Below are 24,580 nucleotides of genomic sequence, written 5' to 3' on the forward strand. Positions count from 1 at the left end.
CCAACTGGACAGCCATTGCATTCCAAAGTGAGAGCGCACTCCACGAGAGCTATGTCCACTTCTATGGCTCTTTTTGCAGGGGCGCTAGTCATTGACATTTGCAGGGTGGCAACATGGAAGATGCTGCATACCTTCACTAGGCACTACTGCTTGGATACGGAGCTGATGAATGATGCAGCAGTGGGACAAACAGTGTTACGCCATCTATTTCAGTAAGGTGAGCCTTCCTCCGTCCCTCCATCCTACTCTGATATGCACATTTCTTTACTAATACTTATTGTGGATGTCTAATGATGGTCCATGCTTATCTACGGACTTGTATATGCTGTTCCATCAGAAATGTGCACTCTGCATTGCTTGCTACTCTGATTCAGGCATGTGAATCTATGAAAGACACCCCTAATACTGGATAAGAAATGCGTTACTTACCTGTAACTGCAGTTATCCAGTATTGGTGTCTTTCATAGATTCACATGCAACCCTCCCGCCTTCCCTGGAAGGACTCACCTAATTCTCTCAGTACCACGCCTACTTAGCTTAGTGCGTACGAAAATCTGAGGGACTGAGGCTCCTGACAGGAAGGTTCTAGAGGGTGGTGGCAGCTGATTGGCTCTTCTCTATAGTTTGGTCCTTTTTTACAAAAGGACATAGATATGTTACTATGGTGAGGCCTCTAGCCCTACTATTCTCTATGTATGTCTATAGGACATTACTTTTCTATGTACCGGAGACTCCCGTCTCGACGACGGGGAATGATTCAGGCAAGTGAATCTATGAAAGACACCAATACTGGATAACTGCAGTTACAGGTAAGTAACGCATTTCTTACTAAACGTAACTGGATCCTGCATATTGTACTCACCAGCACTACCACTAGCGGGAAATGGCTGGATCCCTATTCTGCAGGAGACGCTTGTAAAGCATACACTTGCTACATTTCATTTGGTAACGTTCGGAGACCTGTTCCCTAAGGGGCACGTTTTCTCATCCACGGAGGACCCCCGCTTTCGCGAGGCCACAGTCATGGATCACTTTGTATTACAGGGGCTTCAGAGGGTTCTGAGGTCTAATCCGTTTAGCTATCCATTAGAGCCCCCTGAGTCCCCAATCCTGACTGGCATTTTTAAAGATGGGGATGGGAGTCACCTTATGGCCAGACTGTATAAGGCCACAGTGGCGATGCTCAGATACCGGGACTCCGGGTTGCAGGCGGCTTGAGAGCGGGACCTCTGCCACCCTATCTCTGATTCATAGTGGGGTCGGTGTTGCACACAAATACGCTGTGTCTCTCCAAATCACCTGCACACATTGTTGCTTTTTACATTTCTTTGGAGGGCATATATGACACCCAGCACATTACATCGTATCGACCCATTCCGGTCACATTCTTGCCCCAGATGTCGCTCCGCAGAGGCAGACTTCACACCTATTACTTGGACATGTGCCAAGATAGCGTGTTATTGGACAGTAGTCTTTGGGGAAATCTCCTGTATGATGGAGATGGAGCTCGCACACACGCCATTGATGGCGCTGCTTGGGTACACACACACGACCTCCCCAAATCGGTTTGTCTGTATCGCACTTCTCATCGCTAACACAAAGTGGCTAATAATTGGGGTAGTAACCGCACACCCATGTTACACACATGGCTGCACAGTACGACCTACTGCAATACCAACAGTGATACATATGCACTGTTACAGCCACCCGCTGCTAGACCCCTCGGTGTATGGCAACCATTCAATTCCTACCTGCGGGTCACACAGGACACTGGTGACATTTCACCATAGCCATAACATGCCCCTTGGATGGTTGGGATGGAGGAGGGTAACCCGGGACCACTGGGATACCGCAGGGATTGTAGTGAACTTAAATGTGTGAGCTCCCTGCCACCTTGCAGGACGGGAATATTGTACTCCGTGTTAACATTGTATATTCATGCCTGTACCTCGACATGTATCCAACTTTTCTAATATGTCATATACTGAAATGCACTGTAACCATGTTTATAAGATATTGTGAAAACCAATATAAAAAAAAAGAATGTCATTTGCAGATCCCTCTGAAAGAGAGGTTAAATTATCCCTGTGCTTCCAAACAGCTATTCCAGGGTTCTCTGGCACTACTTAAAATATTCCCTTACCCCCAGAACGGTCAAATATTAAGATGTGAACACGTACTTAAAAAACATTGCTTTAATTGCCAGTAAGCATGGAGATCTTGGAGGGAGGAACAGGCTTCAAACAGGTCTCTTTATACGTTTAACTTTCTAAAATCTTTACTATTCCAGCCACAGAGCTTGCAAATTGTTTTGGTTTGCTGAAAATAATTTCCATTCAAGCGCCTCTCGTCTTCTCAATTTGTCTATTAGGTAGGTTGTAATGCTCAAAAGCAGGGTTCTCCAAATGGGGTCCTAGAGTTTTACGAGAACTGTATTTATCAAAATGGGGATAGGCAAAAAATTTGATATGGATCCAGCCCTCCAGGACCGACTTTGTTGAAGCCTGCTCAAGAGTGTTACTCATTTTCCTTTTTGCATAATGATTTAGTAAGTGAAGCACAGACTGGGAACACACTGCCTTACTCTGAAAGGCCCACACACTAATCCATAATTATCATTAAAGCTTTACTGGGTCTCTATCCGTACGAAAGTAGTGCAAGCTCTTCTTGCTCTAATCTTGCTGGGAACTGGCAACAGTTAAATAAGTATAGGCCTCAGTTTGTGGGTCATATAAGTGCAAACCACTCAAGCCAGATTGACAGCTGCCAAGTCCTGGTAGAATCCCCAAAAGGATGTTGGGGAATTTGCTATGTCCTGTTGTGTGTGGCCCTGTGTGCTCTCTTGAGTGATAAGGTCTGTGTTCCACAGTATGGGTGATAAAATGTACAATGAATATGTGCACAGTTTTCAATCAGTTCATTTGGAGACCTCATGTCTGATGTGGTCCTGCTAGGGAAGGCATGATTTTAGCGGGGTGCCACACCCACATGTCTGTCTTGTAACTTAAGTAAGACTTTATGGTATAAATATTTCTAACTCAATTAGACAGTGTGGACATTTACATTTGGTAATAATGCTTCCATCTAAGATAGGTTGCTGGCAGTCATCTGCAGAGCCCCTCCTTTATACCTCATCTTCCTGTGTTGCATTGTCTACATTAAGATGGCAGGGAGAAGGATGGAGTTACGCACATAAACTGAGAAACCTTCCCAAACTGTGATCCTTGATAATACTACTACTAGAAGGTATAAAAAAGACAGTAGAATAAAAAAATGACGTATTTCAAAAGTGAACTCACCCACTCTGCTTGCTCCCATTCCTCAATTCACCAGTAGTCCTGTTGGGTGGGCGAGGTTGTGAAAACTTATAATTAGTAAAAGTTTTGATGTTTAATAATGGTTACTGAAATAAAAGATGAATGAAAGATGCCAGTTTCGTCCCACCCCCGTTACAGTGGTCTCTGGTGGAAAAAATAATTGCGGTGTGGGCGGATATCCCAGATGTACTAGCAGTAGTGGGTGGTGACTGGAACGATGTTGTAGATGGTGCACGAGATAGATACAGGCCTGGGGGGGGGGGGGACAGTGGCATCCCAGTGTACCAAATTGAGTGATATGATCAGGAATCTGGGCTGGGTGGACACCTGGAGGCACGTCCATGGTTCAAGGCAAAAGTATACCTTTCTTTCCGCAGTCCATAAATCCTTCTCTAGACTGGACTATTTATTTGTCCCTACGGTAACTCAGGGCAGGGTTGAGTCCGCGGATATACCAAGATGTTTGGTCGAGTGAGTGGTGGCCACTTTCTCTTGGCATCTGCCCCACTCCCTCCCAATCTGCCAGAAATCTTGGTGTAATATTTGACACCTCACTTTCTCTGTCCCTACAAGTCAACAGGACCGTGGCCACCTGCTGGGGTGTGATCAGGATACTTAATAGAATCCGCGGGTATCTATCCCCCCAGGCACGCAAACAGGTTGTAGTCGCCCTGGTGGGCTCAAGGTTAGATTATTGTAACTCTGTATATGGAAGCCAACAAAAGCCTCATACACCGACTGCAGATTGTGCAGAATGCTGCAGCGCGCTTTGTCCTGGCCCTCCCGAAATCCTCTTCCGCCACTGCGGCCAGGAAAGACCTTCATTGGCTTCCTGTCCAGCACAGAATCTCCTTTAAAATTCTGTGTCTGGCCTACAGAGCATTGACAGAAGGTCCCTCAAGTGCTATGGGCTCTCTTCTCACGCGCTCTGTCCCTACAAGAGGCCTTCGCTCTGCGGGACTCTGTCAACTTGTTGTTCCCCGTTTTAAACTTGCTAGATGGGGAGCCAGAGCTTTCTCCGTGGTTGCCCCTCAGCTTTGGAATTCCATCCCAATTGAAATAAAAACTCTTCCTTCAATATAGTCATTTAAAAAGGCTCTTAAAACTCTCTTCTTTAAGAGGGCCTACCAATGAGAGAATGCTGCAGAGGGGGGGTCTTAGCTTGTACATTTGATTTAGGCGCCTTGACGCCCATTGGGCTAAGTTTGCGCTATACAAGAACCGCTTCATTCATTCATTCATTCACTGCCACGTGGGCTGTCGGACCATTCCCCAACGACCGTTACTATTCGCCTGGATCGACGACAGCCATTTCGGTGGTGCCTCTCCATATGGCATCTGCAACTAGTAGACTATCAAATACACATGAGGGAGGCCATCACCCATTATATGGCTGACAACGTGGGGACGGTGGCGGACGAGGCGACCTTATGGGAGGCCGTGAAGCCCACGTTGAGGGGCATAGACATCGCTTGGTGTGCGGCGGCTAAGAGGAAGCATGGGGAGGACTTGGATCAGGCTGAGGCAGAGATCAGGGACCTGGAGCAGCGCAGCGGCCTGGAGGGTGGAGGCCAGACAGTGAGGCAGTTGTTGTTTGCTCAACAGACTTACACCTCGTTATTATTGGATGAGGCACGGCAGATGTGGATGGCGACCCGCAGTCGCATATACCAATGGGGCGATAAATCAGGGACAATGCTTCATAGACTGTGTCCGGGCCTGACTTAGACTAAGACCCTCCCGAGGGTTGTAGATAGCTCTGGATCCCTGATTACAGAACCTAGGGCACTAGCGGAGAGCTTTGCGACATACTATGCCGATCTGTATTGCCCGCATGAATGCATCTCCGCAGACCTGATTGATAAATTTATAGCTGATCTGCCACCGCGAGCAGTCTCGGATGTGGCTCGTGACCGCCTCGATCTTCCACTGACGGAGGATGAGTTGGGTGTTGCTTTGAAGGAGTTGAACACCGGTAAGGCCCCAGGCCCTAGTGGCTTTCCCAGCGAATTCTTTAAGAAATTTCACCTACAACTTGGGGCCCACTATAGAGCGGTGGTGGAAGAGGCTAGGGAGCGTGGTTGCCTACCCCTGGACTGGAGACATGCTGAGGTGGTGGTATTTCACAAACCTGGTCGGCCCCCGGAGAAGCATGCTTCGTACCGTCCTATCTCTCTTTTAAACGTGGAGGCCAAGGTCTTGGCCAAGGCATTGGCCAATCGGTTGCTGCCATATATTACTGATCTCATACACCCTGACCAGGCTGGCTTCATGCCCGGACAGGCGACGCGGCATAATATTAGGCGGGCTTATGTTGCAGTGGCTGCGATTCGCTCCACTGGGGTGCGGGCGGCACTTTTCCTGGCCGACATATACAGGGCGTTTGATTTGCTTAGTTGGATATATTTGTTCTCGCTCCTGCCCGACTAAATCTAGGGCCCGTATTCGTGTCCTATGTGCGGTTGCTGTACACGGATTTGACGGCCTCCGTTCGTGTGGCGGGGGTGTCGTCCTCGAGCTTTGCCATAGGGAGGGGAACCAGGCAGGGCTGCCCCCTCTCGCCCTACTTATTCGCCTTGGCCATGGAGGCGCTAGCTGCGTGGGTCCGCGTGGATGCGCAGATGCGGGGGTTTGAGTGGGAGCGTGGTCTGTCGGACAGAATCGCGCTCTATGCGGACGCTGTCCTGTTTTTCTTAACGGACCTTAATAGGTCGGGCCCCGTCTTATGCGCATCCTACAAATTTTCGGTGAGACCTCGGGCCTCTATGTTAATCCGCGTAAATCTACCCTTTGGGTGCTGGGGGATGGCCCGGTGGTCGGAGACTGGGCATCGGCCCTTCTGACCGCAGTGGGAGGCATTAAATACCTTGGGGTGTTCCTGTCGGAGATCTCTGCTGTATCCTGGGAGCGCAATGTGGTGCCAGTTTGGGAGCGCACCCGGGCGGATATTAAAGTATGGTCCTGCATGCCACTGACAGTCTATGGTAGATCGGCCATCTTTAAAATGGTGGCCCTGCCTAGAATACTGTATCAGTTGCAAAATCCATCCTTATCCTATCTCCCCATCTGCTTTAGGCAAGTGGACTTGATTCTGGGACAATTCCTATGGGTGGGTGGTGCGGTCCGGGTGGCACTACGCACGTGCTTTCGATCGACGTACTGTGGGGGTTTGGTGACCTCCGATGTTCGCTCATTTTACCAAGCCTTGCATCTCCTTGTATTAAATGAATGGTGGTACGGGGACAGGGGAGACCCCGCCTATGCGCTGGAGCGGTTCCTTATGGAGCCCCCAACTCTCCACACGTTGCTGTACGCGAAGCAAAGGCGCAGGGCACTGCCATCAGTGACACAGGTAGTATTCGATGTTTGGAGGCAAGCCCTGCGGCGAATGGGGTGGTGGCAGACCTTGACTGAAGAAACTCCTCTTTGGCGAAATGGCCGTTTCCCTGACCTGGCGGCCCTTCGGGGCTTTGCGGGGTGGGACGATATCGGAATCTCTAAACTGGGAGATGTCATGGCGGGGACATCGCTCAAGTCGTTCCAGGACTTGAGTGCAGAATACCATATGCCCCGCACTCAGTTCTACCGTTATTTACAATTCCGACATGCCATTGCCCCATATCTAGAGGGATTGACATCTCTTCCTGAATTTAGTCCGCTGGAGGCTCGGGTTTTTATGGGAGACCTCAAGACCAAAAAAATATCACGCATATATCAATCCCTGATTATACATTGCTCTTCCGACTTGCAGAAACTGAAGGGGACCTGGGAGGATGACGTAGGAGTGTTAGAAGAGGAGGACTGGAATGAGGCTCTGGCAGGCCCCAGAGGAGTGGCCATATCTGTCCGCCTTAGGCTGATCCAATTCAAATACTTGCACAGGGTATATTTCACTCGGCGGAGGCTGTGGAAGGCGGGCCTCATTGCATCCCTGATCTGTACTAGGTGTGGATGTGAGGAGGGCACTTTCTTTCACACGGTGTGGAGTTGTTGCCACTTGGACAGGTTCTGGAATGAGGTTTGGAATGGCTTGGATGGGTGCTCCCCCGCACGCCGCGCCTGGGACTGTTACATATGTTGGATGGAGTGGGGGGAAACCTTTACAAGAGGCATTTATTGTTACTAGGACTCACAGTTGCTAAAAGAGAGATAGCGCAGGCATTGAAGGACCCGAGGGCTCCGACATTGGTGGCGTGGAAGAGGGGGCTGGATTTTTGTATGGGGATGGAGAAGCCCATATTTCTTGCCCGGGGCTGCCCTCAGAAACAGTATAAAATCTGGAAACGTTGGGTTGATTTCAGGGGCATTTGGCTCAAGCCTCCGCCAGAACAGGACCCGGTACTGGATGTTTGAGCGTGCTGTGCCGATGGATGTGTGTACACAAATTGCTGACATTGTATGAAACTGTGCGGGAGGAGGGATCGGGAGGGTTAGGATTTGGGTTATATGTATCTACATGATTGGCAGTTGTCTCTGGGTAAAGGAGCTCTGCGATTTCTATGTGATCTATCAATAAAATCTGTTTAAAAAAAAAAAAAAAAAGATGCCAGTTTGCAGGATTGCCACAGTTGAAAAATTGCTGCAAACGTCATGGGAACTTGTACCACAATATTTGATGCGTGAGTCTGCATTGTGCACTAAACTATCTGTAGCACTATCAATGTGGTTGTACACTGTTAAATGTTTGATTCCATTTGTTTACCCTTTCCCCCTCTTTTTAGTGCAACATAATTGGCTGTGTGACTTAGTTTATTGCACAACTAAATACATTCATGAGACCTTATAACGTTGCTGTTTGACCTAATAATCCGTTTATTCTTTACAGGGTGTGCTTGCACCAGTTCCAGTACATGGGGAAACGATATATAGCCAGGTACAGTGTAAGACATAACTAAAGTTAGTTCTCTATAAGATCATTACAAGAAGGAGTAAAGATACTTTCAAATACTCGGTGATTTATTTGCCACAAATGTATCCAGTGGCAATACAATTTCCTGGATTGAGAGCAATGCAAGCAAGATACGCTCTTACTATGTCTATGAACAATATCCATGATAGCTCACTCATAGCATATGTATTAGAAATGTTGCAATTCCCACTGCATGCCAGTTGACAGTACATACAGTGATATGTCTTCCCCTGCACCCCTGAAGAATATCAGGACTATTGAAGATGTAGATAATGCTGCCAACAACGTTTTCCACAGGTGCAAGTGTCACTTATACAGAGTTCAAACTGGAGGTCTCTAAATTAGTCCCATCGTATTTCGGTTACGCTGCTCTTGTGACTTCGCTTGCATATTTCTCCATACCCTTGCAGCAAATTGAAACTTGGGTTTTGTGCCCATTACTACATTGTGGTACCTCAGTGAGTTTCGGGCACAAAGCAGAGGTCCACCTTTCACATTTTTCTTCCTGTGAAATTGGTTCTCAGAAGAAAAACTGCTTTCCCTGCCTTTTGGGAAGTCATTCACTGTTTCTTCTTTATATCTTCCACCTCACCCAACCAAAGAGTAAGAGAGATTACGCCACCTGGAATCCCCGGATGGTGGTCAGTTATATTGACTGCACCAAGGAGATCTGGTCTAATGACAAGCTCTTTGAGGTTTGCACAGGTAGCTAAAACGTCAGTGCCATTCAGAAAATGACTCTGTCCCACTGGATAATGAAAAGAAAATTCATATGAGCTATGCCCTTGCTGAAAAGTAGCCTCAAAAAAGAATCTGTGCTCCCTTCACCAGAACAAAGTCTTCAACATAAGCACATATCTGATAGAGACTACTAGCTCAGATTCCTTCACGTAGAATTATCCCCAGGCGTGAGACTGCGAGCGGGGCGGCATCACACGACTCCGCCCAGGCGTTGTCCTCGCACGTGTATTTAGCGAGGTCACATAAGCCCCACCCCGGCGTGCCTACGTCAGTTTTTTCCTTTTCCGCGTGCAACGCGGATCTGGTCTTGCTACGGGCCTGTTTTCGGCCCCTTTTTTCCTCACCATTGTCTTTTCTCTTGGTGGAACAGTGTGCGAATGCCTTTGGGCTTTAAAACGTGCACCTCGTGTGGGTGTCTTATGTCGGCGACGGACCTCACCTCATTTGTATGTGGTGTTTAGGGGAGGATCATAGCACCACTGACTGCGAGGGGTGCCAACAGTTGAAGCCGAAGTCACGGCGGGAGCGCCGGATGAAACTACTCTCGGCGTGTCTCTCCAGGTCGACTTCCTCCCCTCGATCAGCCTCGGCAGACGGCTTCAGATACGGCCGTGGTAGTCGTCCTCGTCCTTCTCCGATGTCGCGAGGGCGTCGCTCCCCGGTGGGTAAGTGTCGCCGTTTGTCCCCGGGGGCAGGTGTTCGGCCTGCCGGGGCACGGGCGATGCGGCCCAGCGTCTCGGCCTCCTATCCACCGTTTCCCGGTGCTGGGGCTTCGAGAGTCCAGATGGAGACATACGCGGAGGCTTTGCAGGCCTCGCTGGTGTCTCCTCCTTCCCCTCCAGGGGCGTCAGCGGATCCCTTGCCTTGCACGAGGCCCTCCGCTCCGGCCTTGGCGCCGACTGGTTCAGATCCATGTTTGGAGGTTGTGGTTCTGTTGGGGTGTGTCCCCTCGGGGTCCCTCCTTCAGGCCACAGCGCCTCTGCCTCGCCGCAAACTCCAGCAGGAGTCCCTGTGGTGTCGTGGGAGGTCCCCGGGGCTCGGGTCGCATCCACGAGCCCCGCTCGGCCCTCTGGGCTGGCAAAAGCCTCATCCACAGTTGAGCTGGCGCCACCATGGCGCCAGTGCCTTCTCCTGGCGGCACCACAGAGGTCGATGACTTCTCCTCATCCCGCTCTGGGTCGAGGCGGGGTGGCGACCCATCGTCCTTCTCCGGGCCCCCCTCGTCCCTCCCCGCAGGTGGCTGCTTCGTCGGACCACCTCCGCCACATTTTGGGTCGAGGCTGGTGGAGGGCTTTGTGTCACTTCCCTGGTCCCTCTTGTTCCTACACGCAGGCGGCTGCCTCGACGGAGGTCGAGTCGGCGTTGTTCCAGCGCTGCCACTTACGCTTCGACTCCACTCCGGTCCCTGGCACGGTGTGACTTGGTGGAGCCCTTCCCGGTCTCTCTTTCGGCGCTGGATGGTGCTGGCGTCCTGCCTCAGGGTGCATACTCTACGGCTCCACACAGAGGTCGTGCCGCAGATTCGTCTTCGGACGCTCCCTCTTCTCCGGAGGCTGGCAGCTTATTGGTATCCTCTTCCCCGAAGACTGGCCGCTGTGGGGTGTCTTTTTCACCGGCGGCGTCGAAGGATGACTCCCGGCCTTTTCTTAGGCTGATGTGTTCGTCGGAGGAAATGCAGGTCCCTCCTTCTTCAGTACCTTCTGGCTTCCAGGTCTGGCCTTTGCCCGTCCAGCTTGGATTCGGGGACGGCCGCCTTAGTTTGCAGCCGTCACCCACGGAAGAACTGCTTTCTTCTCCTTGGGTCCGTAAAGAGGCAGGTGCGGCCTTCGCTCACACAGTGTCCACAGCTGTGGGCATTCTATGCATGGGGGACCCGATTGCTCATTTTCTGGCGGACCATCTTTTGGAGGTTCTACACCAGGGGTCTAGTGGGATGGAGATCTTGCTTCCCTTTGAGGGTTTGTTCCTTTCTTCCCTGACAGGGGCTTGGAAGCGTCCCGCCTCATTGAATCCGGTGCCTCAACACCCTCTGCACTGACACCTCACGGCGCCGCGTTACCCGGCGTGCCTTTCATTCCACCCTTCTGCTGCCAGTCCACTTTTGCGGACCGCATTTCCCTCCCTGCGACCGCTGTCCCGGGAGGCCTGCTGGCTGGACTCTTGGGGGCGCAACATGTTCGCCTCGACCAGTGCTGTCTTGCGGGCCCTTAACACCTTGTGGGTATTGGCTAGGGCTTCCTCTTGTTTGTGGGACTCAGCTGAGTCTCTGGCCTCTGCAGATTCCCAGAAGACTGTTCAGGTGGACTTACGGCATCATGCTTTGTATGGCTGGGAGCTAGCCGCGTTTATTCTCCGCTCCGCTCTCGGAGGTGCTGGGCCGGGCCATGGCTTCCTCAGTCGCCCTCTGTCGCCATGCTTGGCTGAGGGACGGCGTGTTCCCTGAAAATATTTGGGAGCGGCTCATTGACCTTCCGTTTGATGGCATCCTGTTGTTCCATGCCCCGGCTGACTCTGCCATCCCGACATCCCTGGCAGGGCTCTGTTCTCCTCCACCTCCTCCTCTGCCTTATTCTCCTCTCCCTTCTCCTTTCCCTCCACAGTGACTGCTGGGTTGAGCTGGTTTTGGGCCTTTTTAGGCGGATGGCCCTTGCTGTAGATTGTGTTTCTGGCCATTGGGTCCTCCTTGCTGGGACTTTGGCATTGTTGGCTGCTGGACGGCCCTTTCTTGACTATGTGTGTTTTCGCTGGAGTTGTTACACAGACTTGACCCTGAGATTAGGCCTTCTGTTTTTCTTTGGGCTGCTGTCAAGCCTTCCGTGGGGCTGTTCCCCCCTCACCCCAGTGACTCTTTTGTTTTCTCCTCTGCTGTGGAAGTTCTTCCAAAGCGGGTTCCCATGTCTTGGGACTTACCGTACCCTATGTGGTGTAGTGGTAGCTGTTATATAGCTAAGCTCTGCTGGGGAGTGCGGGTCGCCTTCGGGTGCCTGTTCTCCATGGCGTCTCTGTATGTTGCTATTGCTTCTTGAGGATGTGTGCGCGACCCTGGTAGTGGTGGATTCGGCCATTTCCTCTCCTTCCTGCTCTTTTGCTGAGAGCTGGGATGCTTCTGTGTTCTTCTTGCTTCTAGCGGTTATGGCTATGGTGCCGTTCTGGCTGGTCCTGTTGCCTTCCCTTTGGGTGGGCTCGCCTCTTCTCTTGTTTCCTCTGGCCCTCTAGGCTGCGTCTTCCTCTTCTTGTTCCTCTGCCTGTCCTGGTATTGGATGGAAGCTCTGTTGCCTTGTGGGTGGAATGGGGTCTTTTGGCCTCTCCGGCTTTGCCCTTGGTTCCTCTGTTGTGAGTGTACGGACCTCTTCACTCTTCCTTCCTCCTCCTACAACCCTCGGGGCTGCTCGTGTTCGACTTGTGGGGGTCCTCTGCCTGTAGGGGACGAGGTTACTTCCCTGGTTTACAGGTCTGTTCCCCTGTGGGCCCTCTGTCCTGTCCAGACTGGTTGGGTCCTCTCGCAGACCCTCCTTCCCCATGAGTATTGCTAGGGTATCTATTCTACGTGAAGGAATCTGCGGCTAGTAGTCTCCGTCAGATGTACGAGTTACTTACCTTCAGTAACAATGTATCTGGTATTGACGATTCTAGCCGCAGATTCCTTCACGGCCCGCCCTTCCTCCTCGTTCTACGAGGACCCCTGGGCTGCTCTTCGGTACTCGCTTCCCGGTGGAGGGTTATGTCTCCTCTAAGTACCTTATTTTGCTCTTGCCGGTGGCTCAGTCTTGTTGCTGTTCATTCCTCCTCCTTGGTTCTTGGAAGATAGGGTTACGGTGCTCCAATGCCCCGCTGCTCTGGCTGCTCCACATTGGGGGGGTTTGCCTTCAATCTCTGCCCTCCCTCCCTTTCCTTCCCCTTGCTGTTAGGGATCCTGGCAACTCTGCTAACCTCTGAATCTGAAAGAGACACGTTAGTGATAGATTCCTTACCTTAGAATATTCCCAGGCGTCAGACTGGATCCGGAAAGATTTTCTGCTTAGCAGTACCTCTGTGCGCCAGTAGGTGGCGCTCCTGCGGCCCCGCGTCCGTCACTTGCGTTGTAGGGGCTGAGATAACATCGCAGAGAGTACTTAGGTGCCACCCATGCACACTGACGCCAGTTCTTTCTGTTTCCAGCCCGAAAGCGCAGATCCGGATTGAGCACGTACCTCAGTCATTTTTTGACTACTTTTTGAGACTTTGTTCTCTTTCTCTTGCCTCCTGGTGCACGTAGGGATGGCCGGCTTTGTCTTGTGGGTCGTGCCGCCGTAATATGTCACTGGCGGAACCCCATGATGTCTGCCTCTACTGCCTGGAGACCGACCATGACTCCCGGGACTGTCGAGACTGTAAGCCATGGCCCTGAAGGCCTTGCGGGAGTGGCGCCGGAAGTTGCTGGAAGCCCGGTACTCCTCTCACCGCCACTCCGGGTCTAGAGGCCGTTCACGGGACCGGAACCGTCGCTCCTCGGGCTCTAAGTCTTCACCTTCAGATTCCAGTAAGCGACACCATAAAAAGAAGTCGAAAAAGCGTATTCGCTCTCCGACATCCCCCCGTCGCTCCTCGGAGGCGGATAAGGGGGACAGGGGCTCCGCCCCTGCGGCTCCTCAGGAGCCTGGGAGTCCTGCGGCCTACCCGTTATACCCGGGTCCGTCGGCGACTCCTGAACAGATGCAAGAGTTTCTTGCTGCCATGGACCGCCTTTTTAGGCCTTGGGTCCCGCCGGCATGCCTGCGGGCCCTTTGGTCCCGTGTTCAGATCCTGTTGGCCCGGCGGTACCGCCTCTGGCGCCGGCCCCGGAGCCACTGGATCCAGTGCCCTCTACTCCGGCCCCGGCGCCACGTGGTGCAGCGCCGCCGGCTCCAGCGCTGCCCTTGACTCCGGCCCCAGCGCCGCCCCTGGCTCCGCCAGAGGCGCCGCACTGGGTGCCGTTTATCCTGCCCCTGCCCCGGTACCTGAACCATTTTGTTCCGGCCTGGTATCCGCATTGGGATGCGCCTCCAACGCGGCCCTGGCCGGAGCCGTTCCCTGTGCCCCTCCCGGCGCCGCTTGCCTCCTCTCCGGCCCTGCCGCTGCGACCAGCTCCTTCTACTCATTGGGTGGATGACCTTCAAGATGCGGGTGAACTTGATGTGCCTTCTGACCCGGGGTTTGCCTCCCCTCCGCCTACTATGGAGAAGGGCGCTTCCTACTCTTTGGTGCCGCGTCCGGCTTCGGAGGCTCTCCATCTTGACCTCCCTACAGTGGCCCTTAAGACCAACCTCCTTACGGAGGTGCTCCAGACGGCATCTACGTTGTGGGAACCGCTGCTTCCTATCGATGAGGCCCTTACCGAAGTCCTCTTGGGCACTTGGTTGTGGCTAGGCTCGGGCGCTGGTGGATAAGAGCGTCGCTAGGCGTCATCGCCCTGCGCCTGGTGATCCTGCCTTCTTGACCACTCACCCCACGCCTGAGAGTCTGGTTATTTAGGCCTCGACGTCGCAGAGTCCCTTTCCCACGGCTCCACCAGATATGGATTCTAAGCAGCTGGACCAATATATGATATGATATGAGTGGTTTTGTAGCATGCTCAATTACTCTGGAGTATCCTGGCGCAGAAGAGATTCAAAAAGGCAGGGACTAAAGTAGCTAAAAGAGTTAGAGCGTCATTTTAAAGAGATGGGTTTTGAGTGCTTTTTTAAAACGATCGAAATTCTGAATGGCGCGAAGCGTCAGAGGTAGGGTATTCCAGGCGACCGCTGCTTTCACGGCGATGGAGTGTCCACCAAGACGTGTCAGTTTAAAACATGGAACAGCCAGCCAATACTGAGTGGCAGATCGGAGGGGGCAGTTGGGTAGGTACAGGGAAAAATGTTTCCTCAGGTACAGTGGCCCCTGATCGTGAATGGCTCTGTGGGCAAAAGTGAGGATCTTGAACATAACCTGTTCTGCGACTGGAAGCCAGTGCAAACTGCGCAGATGTTTGTGGACACTAGACTTCCGTGAGATGTTAAAAAGAAGTCTAGCCACAGCATTCTGTATGATCTGAGGGCGGTTAATTAGGTAGGCCGCAATGCCGATGAACAAAGCATTAGCGTAGTCAAGGCGAGAAAGAATGAGAGCCCTCGTCACTGTTTCTTTGGCCGTTCTCGGAAGCAGGGGAAAAATATGCCAAATGGTTGTTCTCCTCTGCCAGCTTGGGTTTGTGGTCGGTTAACGCCGCCTGCTTATTGGGCCGTTACTCCCACGCGGTCTGGGATTCGGTAGCCGAGGTCTTGCCTCAGTGTTCTGAGGAGGTCCAGGCTGTCCTTTCCCGAGCGGTTGCTGAAGGCAAGGATGCGGCGAAGTTTGCCATCAGGTGTTATCTGGACACCGCTGATTCGTTGAACAGGGCGATTTCCACGACTGTGGCGTTGCGCGCCATGCCTGGTTGCGGTCAACCAGGTTCTCGCCCGATGTCCAGGGCTCACTCATGGACATGCCCTTTGATGGCTCTTTGGCGACAAGGCTGACAATGCCCTGGAGCGCTTTAAAGACTGACGGGCCACGGCCAAGTCTTTGGGTCTTTCCACAAAGAGCCCTGCTACGTCTGGGGTTGGCTCCTTTGGTGGCCAAGTTAAGAGCACCCAAGCACGCTCCTCCACTAAACCTGTGCAGAACCAGCCTCAGCGGGGCCGCTGACGTGGCTTCCGAAGGGGCGTGTCTAGTAACCAGCGAGCGGGTCAGTCCACCTCCACCCCCGCTGCTTCCACCTCTAAGCCTTCCTAATCCGAGCTTCAGGGAGCACCCCACGCCTGTGGGTGGCAGGGTCCGACACCATCTCCACCACTGGTGCGAAATTACCTCAGACAAGTGGGTGCTACAGATAATCTGCCAAGGTTACTCGCTCCCCTTTCTGTCCTCCCTTCCAGCCATGCCACCTCGGTACCACCGGCTGTCGGGGGATCATTTGGCTCTTCTCCGTCAGGAAGTCACGGCCCTCCTGGCCAAGGGGGCCATCGAGTGCGTTCCCGGTCAGGAAGTAGGAAGTAGTTGTTATTCCCACTACTTCCTTAGTTAGTTAGTTAATGTTTTATAGAGCGCTCAGATCACCCAGGGGCATCGCGGCGCTAACTAGGCCGAATGCAACTGAGGGGGAAGTATAGATAATCAGGCAGAAGTTGCTAGAACAGAAAGGCTTCCCCTTCTTGGACCTCCGGGACGTCAATCGCTTCCTTCGGAAGGAGAAGTTCAAGATGTTGACCCTGGCTCAGGTCTTGGCTGCCCTCGACCCTGGAGACTGAATGGTAGCGTTGGACTTAAAGGACGCTTATTTTCACATTCCCGTCCTGCCAGCCCACCGGCGTTACCTGCGGTTCACGGTGGGCCAAGAGCATTTTCAGTTTGCCGTGCTCCCCTTCAGCCTTACTAGTGCCCCTCGGGTGCTCATGAAGGTGATGGCGGTGGTCGCAGCTCATCTGCGCAGGTCAGGGGTGTCAGTCTTCCCCTACCTCGCCGACTGGCTGTTGAAGGCGGGCTCGCCCCAGGCAGTCGTCACCCACCTCCAGACTACGGCCTACCTCCTGCATGTGCTGGGGTTCTCCATCAACGTGCCGAAGTTGCACCCGAGTCCCTCTCAGAAGCTCCCTTTCATCAGAGCAGTTCTGGATTCTATACTATTTCATGTTTATCCTCCCGAGCAGCGAGTCCGGGATATTATGGCTATGATTCCGCTCTTTCAGCCTCTATCCCGGGTTTCAGTCAGAATGACCCTCCGGCTTCTGGGCCTGATGGCCTCCTGCATCCTGCTGGTGACACATGCAAGGTGGCATGTGCGGGCTTTGCAGTGGGACCTGAAGTTCCAGTGGGCACAGCATCCGGGCTACCTGTCCGATCACGTCCAGATCTCGGAGGGTACTGCACGAGAGTTGCAGTGGTGGGTCACGAATCGCGATTGGGTCAGTGGCAGACCCCTCTCCCTTCCCCAACCGGAGCACACAGTGAAGACGGATGCGTCCCTCCTGGTTTTGGGAAGGCCACATGGGAGAGGCGGAGATCAGAGGCCTCTGGTCTCCGGCGGAGTCCCTGCTGCATATCAATCTTATGGTGCTGCGGGCGATCCAGCTTGCACTGAAGGCATTCCTTCCCTCTGTCTTGTGAAGTGTGGTGCAGGTGTTCACAGCCACCACCAACGCCATGTGGTATTGCAACAAGCAGGGCGGGGTGGGGTCCTGGACCCTTTGTCTTGAGGCTCTGTGCCTCTGAACATGGCTGGAACATCAAGGCATTACCTTGGTGGTTCAACACCTGGCAGGTTCTCTGAACGCCAGGGCGGACAAACTCAGCCACCGGTGCTTGATGGATCACGAATGGCGTCTGAGCTCGGACGTGGCGCAAGGTCTCTTTCTGCAGTGGGGAGATCCTTGGTTAGATCTATTCGCCACTGAAGAGAACGCACAATGTCATCAGTTCTGCGTGTTGGAATTTCCAAGGCGCCACTCGCTCAGAGACATTTTTCATCACAAGTGAGGCTACGGTCTGTTGTACGCCTTTCCGCCTATACCACTTCTGCCCAAAGTGCTGAAGAAGATCAGGCGCGACCGGACCCAAGTGATTCTTGTGGCTCCAGACTAGGCTCAAAGAGTTTGGAATCCCAAGCTACTCAGTATGAGCATAGATCCTCCCTCTTCGGGAGGATATTCTGTCGCAGCAGCAGGGGACTGTCCTCCGCCGAACCTGTCCAGCCTCCACCTCCATGCTTGCAGATTGAGCGGTGACAATTGACAACTTTCGATCTTTCTCCCGAAGTCGGTGATGTCATTCTGTTAGCCAGGTGTCCCTCCACGAAAACGGTACACGCCTGTAGGTGGAACAGATTTGTGGCATGGTGCACAGCAAAGACTGTTGATCCCCTTTCTACCCCTCTTTCTGAGGTTCTTCTGTTCCTTCTCTCCGCTCTGGGCACCATCAAAGGTTTTCTTTTTACCATCTCTGCCTTTCTACTGCTTCCAGATCAGCCTTCTCTTTTTAAGTCCCTGGTTGTTAACCGTTTCCTTAAAGGCATTACGCACACGTTTCCACCTGTGCCCTTTATAATGCCTCAGTGGGACTTGAACCTTGTCTTGACTTTTCTGATGTGCGCACCCTTTGAGCCCCTTCATAAATGTTCCTTGCATCTTCTCGCTCTAAAGACTGCTTTCCTGGTTGCTATCACCTCTGCCAGAAGAGTGAGTGAGCTCCGGGCTCTTTCTTCCAAACCTCCTTTCCTTTCTGTTCATCCGGACAAGGTGGTTTTAAGGACCCGTCCTTCTTTTCTGCCAAAGGTTGTCACGCCCTTCCACATCGGGCAGGCCATCACTTTACCCACCTTCTTTCCGCCTCCGCATCCTTGAAGGGAAGAGGAGAGGCTCCGCTCGCATTCTATCTGCAGCGCACACAGCAGTTCCAGGTGGATGATCAGCTCTTTGTTGGCTACGTGGGCGCCAAAAAAGGTTAGGCGGTGTACAAACGGACCATCTCCCGGTGGGTTGTTCTGTGCATCAAAGCATGTTACTCCTTGGCCAAGAAGGAGCCTCCTGTGGTGCTTCGTGCCCATTCGGCCTGGGCAACTGCAGCCACTACTGCCTTTGGACGCTGTGTCCCCTTGTAGGATATTTGTCAGGCAGCTACGTGGGCCTCGTTGCACATGTTTACCAAGCACTACTGCCTTGACAGTCTGGTCCGGAGGGACGGCTTTTTTGGCTGTTCTGTGCTCCGTGACTTTCTGGTGTAATCTTGTTCGCAGACCACCACCCGGGTTGGTATTGCTGGGGTATCTATTCTAAGGTAAGGAATCTATCACTAACATGTCTCTTTCAGATGCACAAAGTTGCTTACTTGTGTAACGATATATCTTTAAGAGACATTACTTAGTGATAGATTCCTTACCGCCCCGCCCATCCTCCCCGTTCCTCGAACTGATTACTAGGGTTAAGGTCATCCCCTTTTAGGGCCCTAGTTTTATTCACCAATTGTTAGTATCTTGCATGGCTCTGCATTTCTGCGCGGAATAGTTGTGTACAGAACTGACGTCAGCGTGGCACCTAAGTACTCTCTGTGACGTCATCTCAGCGCCTACAACGCCAGGGATGGACCCGGAGCCGCAGGACACCACCTACTGGTGCGCAGAGGTACTGCTAAGCAGAAAAACTTTCCGGATCCAGTCTGACGCCTGGGGATATTCTAAGGTAAGTAATCTATCACTAATGTCTCTTACAGATATATTGTTACACAAGTAAGTAACTTGTGCGTCGGGGTCCTCTGGTCGTGCATCCCCCTTTTTCCAAGAGGGTGGTTGCCCTCTATGCTGGGGTGGCTTGGAGGTGGGTTGTTCCTGCCTGTTGGGACTGTCTCTCCTTCCTTGTTTCGGGGTGAGGGTTGTAGGCCTGCTACATGTGTCATATCTTTTTACGCAATTTCCTAGTCTCCGAGAGAGAGGGGAGGGTGGCTGTCTGTGTACTGGCAGGGTGGCCGCTCTGGGCTTTGCCCTGTTCTTCCTTCTGTCCCTGCCCTTGGACACTGCAGTGTTGCTCTTTTCCTTAGGGTGTCTTTTTCTTTTTTATATACTCTTTAGCACACTGTTCCCATGATCCCACAGTTTTTTGTCTGGTGGTTCCGCGTTGTGGTACGGAAAAGTTCTCCGAAGAAAACTGATGGCGCGCCGGGGTGGGGCTTATGTGACCTCGCTGATGTCACGTGCGCGGACGACGCCTGGGCGGAGTCGCGTGAAGCACGCCCACCACCCCGGGAGCAGGGATGCTGTGGCAAAATGTTTCCAAATACAGTCTCACGCCTGGGGATAATTCTACATGAAGGAATCTGTGGCTAGAATCGTCTCGACGAGATACATCGTTACCGAAGTTAAGTAACTCGTACGCCAGAGTTATTCCCACAGCTGAGGTTTGTTATGCGGCGACCAGGGTTTCTCTTCATACCTTTGCTAGGCATTATTGCTTAGATTAACAGGTGGGAAGGGATGTCCATTTCACACGCTTGGGTGTTCCAAGATTTCCTCGTTTGACTATTCCTTCAGACCCACCTCCTTGGAGGGATACTTCTTTGAAATGTAGTCTCAGGTTGGGAATCTGCAGTTAGAAGCATCCATCAGAAGAAAAAGTTACTTACTTTTGGTAACATATGTTCGAGGCATGTGTGGCTGTAGATACGCATGCTTTGCATACTCCTTCCATCTAGTGTTGGGCCTGGATGTGTGCAAGTTGTTTTTCTTCGAAGAAGTCTTTCGAGTCATGAGGTTGATAATGCACCTGGGCATCGACTCCATTGTTAGATTGTTTTCTTTCTGTCGTCACGTTCAAATGTATATTACTGTGCTCCGGTTCGGGACCGTTTCATACTCCTTTTGCTTCGTAGATCCCCTTACCCATGTTGGTATTGTTATTGAACGCGTTCCCATCTTAGTGTTTTGAAATTGTGGAAAGCTATCGTCCTTTGGATCAACGTACTCCCACGCGGCCTTCGGGCATATCTTTCTATCTCTTCGCCTTAGAATGCCCTGCTGATGGAACAGACTCCATTCCATTTGTGTACGAGGTGCCTTGCTAAGTACCCACGGACGAACTTCATCAGGTTTGCAACCTCTGCTTATCTCCCGATCAGAGAGAAGAACATTGCAAGGCCTGACGATCATTCCGGTCGAAGAAAACCTTATGGAACTGAAGGGCACATCGCAGGGAGCAGCAGCGTTGGGAGGTCGAAAAGACACACAACATCTTCGGTCAACAGGATGTCGAGGGAGAAAAGGAGGTCTCTGCTGCCGAAGAAGAGGCTTTTGCAGTAGAAAAGTCCAGCCCCTACTCTGACTTGGAGATAAACCTCCAGATGCATGACCTTCCACTGAGTCAGCATACTGTGAGTACTAACGTCCCCGTCCTGCCACCAAAAAAATATTTGCTTCCAACCGAACATATGGCTCCCGGGCCACCACTGCCAACAGGCCATAGTCTGCTCTGAAAATCTGCTACAGAGGCCCATTCTCGGGCTCGACCCTGAAAGAACGTCCAAAGCCATCAACTTCCACACCTAGCCACCTGATTCATCTTCAAATGCAAAACTGAAACCACTCTTGCACCGAAAATTTGGAGATCCGCATCGAAATTTTCTCCCGGTACTCCAGTCGAACCAATCCTCCAGACAATACAGGAATGGTTCCATCCACGCCAAAAGCAGCTGCGCACAGCTTCAGACTGGCTTATCTTAGTCAAGACTGTGGGGTTGGTGCCACCTCCATCAAGGAGCCAACTTTCCTTTGGAGAAGCAATAGACTTGCCAGTGTCTGTTAGAAAGAGGAAGACTGACAAGGCTACTAGTCCTTTGCACCCTCCTCCACATACTTCTCCACCACTACCACCTCCTCCACCCTTCATTCCACCACCTTCACTAACTCCACTCCCCCTATAGTGATCCCCTAGATAATACTCCACAGGGATCCCCAACTTCCCTCACAAGTGGGCATTGGGGACGAATGATTCTCATGATGGCTAACAGATACTTGGCCAGATTATGATTTTAATCCCCCAGGAGACACCTATCCAGACTTGTACCATGCTAAACAATCGCCTCCTGATGACACCACCTCATATCAGGACTTTAGGAGAGTAGGGTCTGCTTCCTATGGTCACCCCCACTTTTTGCTGTGATTCTCTGATTTTTCGACTTTAGTGTGGCTGTGGGCCTGCTAATCAGACCCACAGCCCATCTGTTCTCTCTCTAAATTAATACCATATGCTTTAGGCACATACCTGATTGGTTACTGGTTCACCCTTGTGAGCCCCTTTATAGTGTACCATAGGTAGCCAGGGCATAGCACCTTAGGCCTACCAGGGGCTGCAGCATGTATTGTGCCACCCCTCGTTTGCCTTTCAAACTGACACCTCAGGTCTGTTCACACAGCCTGGGTAAGGTGGTGTAATCACCTCTTACTTAGATATAGTATCCCTATATCTACCTTTATATATAGACACATATGCAACTATAAGCCACTCCTATGGTAGGCCTCGACAATCCTGGATGCAGAGTGCTTGGTTTTATGTGAAAGGGTGCCCTAGCATGAGCTGAGCCCCTCTGCAGCTTTCGGAACTATCTCCTTATAGCTGTTCTATGATATAGCCATACCATATACTCTTAAGTGCATTATAATCCTCACGGTTAATGCTAACTTTGGTTTGGCTTTATCAAAACATGTCGTGTAAGGTGTCAAACAATTTGGAATACTACCCCCCTGCCAATTCTGGTGGCGGGGTAGCATTCCACCCTTCTAGAGGGAGAAGAAATGAAGTTACTGTGGCAAAATGTTTCCAAATACAGTCTCACGCCTGGGGATAATTCTACATGAAGGAATCTGTGGCTAGAATCGTCTCGACGAGATACATCGTTACCGAAGTTAAGTAACTCGTACGCCAGAGTTATTCCCACAGCTGAGGTTTGTTATGCGGCGACCAGGGTTTCTCTTCATACCTTTGCTAGGCATTATTGCTTAGATTAACAGGTGGGAAGGGATGTCCATTTCACACGCTTGGGTGTTCCAAGATTTCCTCGTTTGACTATTCCTTCAGACCCACCTCCTTGGAGGGATACTTCTTTGAAATGTAGTCTCAGGTTGGGAATCTGCAGTTAGAAGCATCCATCAGAAGAAAAAGTTACTTACTTTTGGTAACATATGTTCGAGGCATGTGTGGCTGTAGATACGCATGCTTTGCATACTCCTTCCATCTAGTGTTGGGCCTGGATGTGTGCAAGTTGTTTTTCTTCGAAGAAGTCTTTCGAGTCATGAGGTTGATAATGCACCTGGGCATCGACTCCATTGTTAGATTGTTTTCTTTCTGTCGTCACGTTCAAATGTATATTACTGTGCTCCGGTTCGGGACCGTTTCATACTCCTTTTGCTTCGTAGATCCCCTTACCCATGTTGGTATTGTTATTGAACGCGTTCCCATCTTAGTGTTTTGAAATTGTGGAAAGCTATCGTCCTTTGGATCAACGTACTCCCACGCGGCCTTCGGGCATATCTTTCTATCTCTTCGCCTTAGAATGCCCTGCTGATGGAACAGACTCCATTCCATTTGTGTACGAGGTGCCTTGCTAAGTACCCACGGACGAACTTCATCAGGTTTGCAACCTCTGCTTATCTCCCGATCAGAGAGAAGAACATTGCAAGGCCTGACGATCATTCCGGTCGAAGAAAACCTTATGGAACTGAAGGGCACATCGCAGGGAGCAGCAGCGTTGGGAGGTCGAAAAGACACACAACATCTTCGGTCAACAGGATGTCGAGGGAGAAAAGGAGGTCTCTGCTGCCGAAGAAGAGGCTTTTGCAGTAGAAAAGTCCAGCCCCTACTCTGACTTGGAGATAAACCTCCAGATGCATGACCTTCCACTGAGTCAGCATACTGTGAGTACTAACGTCCCCGTCCTGCCACCAAAAAAATATTTGCTTCCAACCGAACATATGGCTCCCGGGCCACCACTGCCAACAGGCCATAGTCTGCTCTGAAAATCTGCTACAGAGGCCCATTCTCGGGCTCGACCCTGAAAGAACGTCCAAAGCCATCAACTTCCACACCTAGCCACCTGATTCATCTTCAAATGCAAAACTGAAACCACTCTTGCACCGAAAATTTGGAGATCCGCATCGAAATTTTCTCCCGGTACTCCAGTCGAACCAATCCTCCAGACAATACAGGAATGGTTCCATCCACGCCAAAAGCAGCTGCGCACAGCTTCAGACTGGCTTATCTTAGTCAAGACTGTGGGGTTGGTGCCACCTCCATCAAGGAGCCAACTTTCCTTTGGAGAAGCAATAGACTTGCCAGTGTCTGTTAGAAAGAGGAAGACTGACAAGGCTACTAGTCCTTTGCACCCTCCTCCACATACTTCTCCACCACTACCACCTCCTCCACCCTTCATTCCACCACCTTCACTAACTCCACTCCCCCTATAGTGATCCCCTAGATAATACTCCACAGGGATCCCCAACTTCCCTCACAAGTGGGCATTGGGGACGAATGATTCTCATGATGGCTAACAGATACTTGGCCAGATTATGATTTTAATCCCCCAGGAGACACCTATCCAGACTTGTACCATGCTAAACAATCGCCTCCTGATGACACCACCTCATATCAGGACTTTAGGAGAGTAGGGTCTGCTTCCTATGGTCACCCCCACTTTTTGCTGTGATTCTCTGATTTTTCGACTTTAGTGTGGCTGTGGGCCTGCTAATCAGACCCACAGCCCATCTGTTCTCTCTCTAAATTAATACCATATGCTTTAGGCACATACCTGATTGGTTACTGGTTCACCCTTGTGAGCCCCTTTATAGTGTACCATAGGTAGCCAGGGCATAGCACCTTAGGCCTACCAGGGGCTGCAGCATGTATTGTGCCACCCCTCGTTTGCCTTTCAAACTGACACCTCAGGTCTGTTCACACAGCCTGGGTAAGGTGGTGTAATCACCTCTTACTTAGATATAGTATCCCTATATCTACCTTTATATATAGACACATATGCAACTATAAGCCACTCCTATGGTAGGCCTCGACAATCCTGGATGCAGAGTGCTTGGTTTTATGTGAAAGGG

The 24,580-nt window shown here is 51.5% G+C and overlaps 1 protein-coding gene across 9 annotated transcripts in view; it reads left to right on the top strand.

The window, feature by feature from the left end:
* Positions 1–24,580, top strand: part of DOCK9 (dedicator of cytokinesis 9) — a 1,255,128-nt gene that overhangs the window by 930,448 nt on the left and 300,100 nt on the right. For all 9 annotated transcript variants that reach the window (XM_086947866.1, XM_086947869.1, XM_086947867.1 and 6 more), the window contains exon 37: positions 8,143–8,190. In XM_086947866.1, coding sequence (XP_086803992.1) covers positions 8,143–8,190 — 48 coding nt within the window. The remainder of the gene's footprint in view (positions 1–8,142; positions 8,191–24,580) is intronic.

The sequence above is a fragment of the Lissotriton vulgaris genome (assembly GCF_964263255.1).
Source record: "Lissotriton vulgaris chromosome 8 unlocalized genomic scaffold, aLisVul1.2 SUPER_8_unloc_1, whole genome shotgun sequence".
Taxonomy (NCBI): domain Eukaryota; kingdom Metazoa; phylum Chordata; class Amphibia; order Caudata; family Salamandridae; genus Lissotriton; species Lissotriton vulgaris.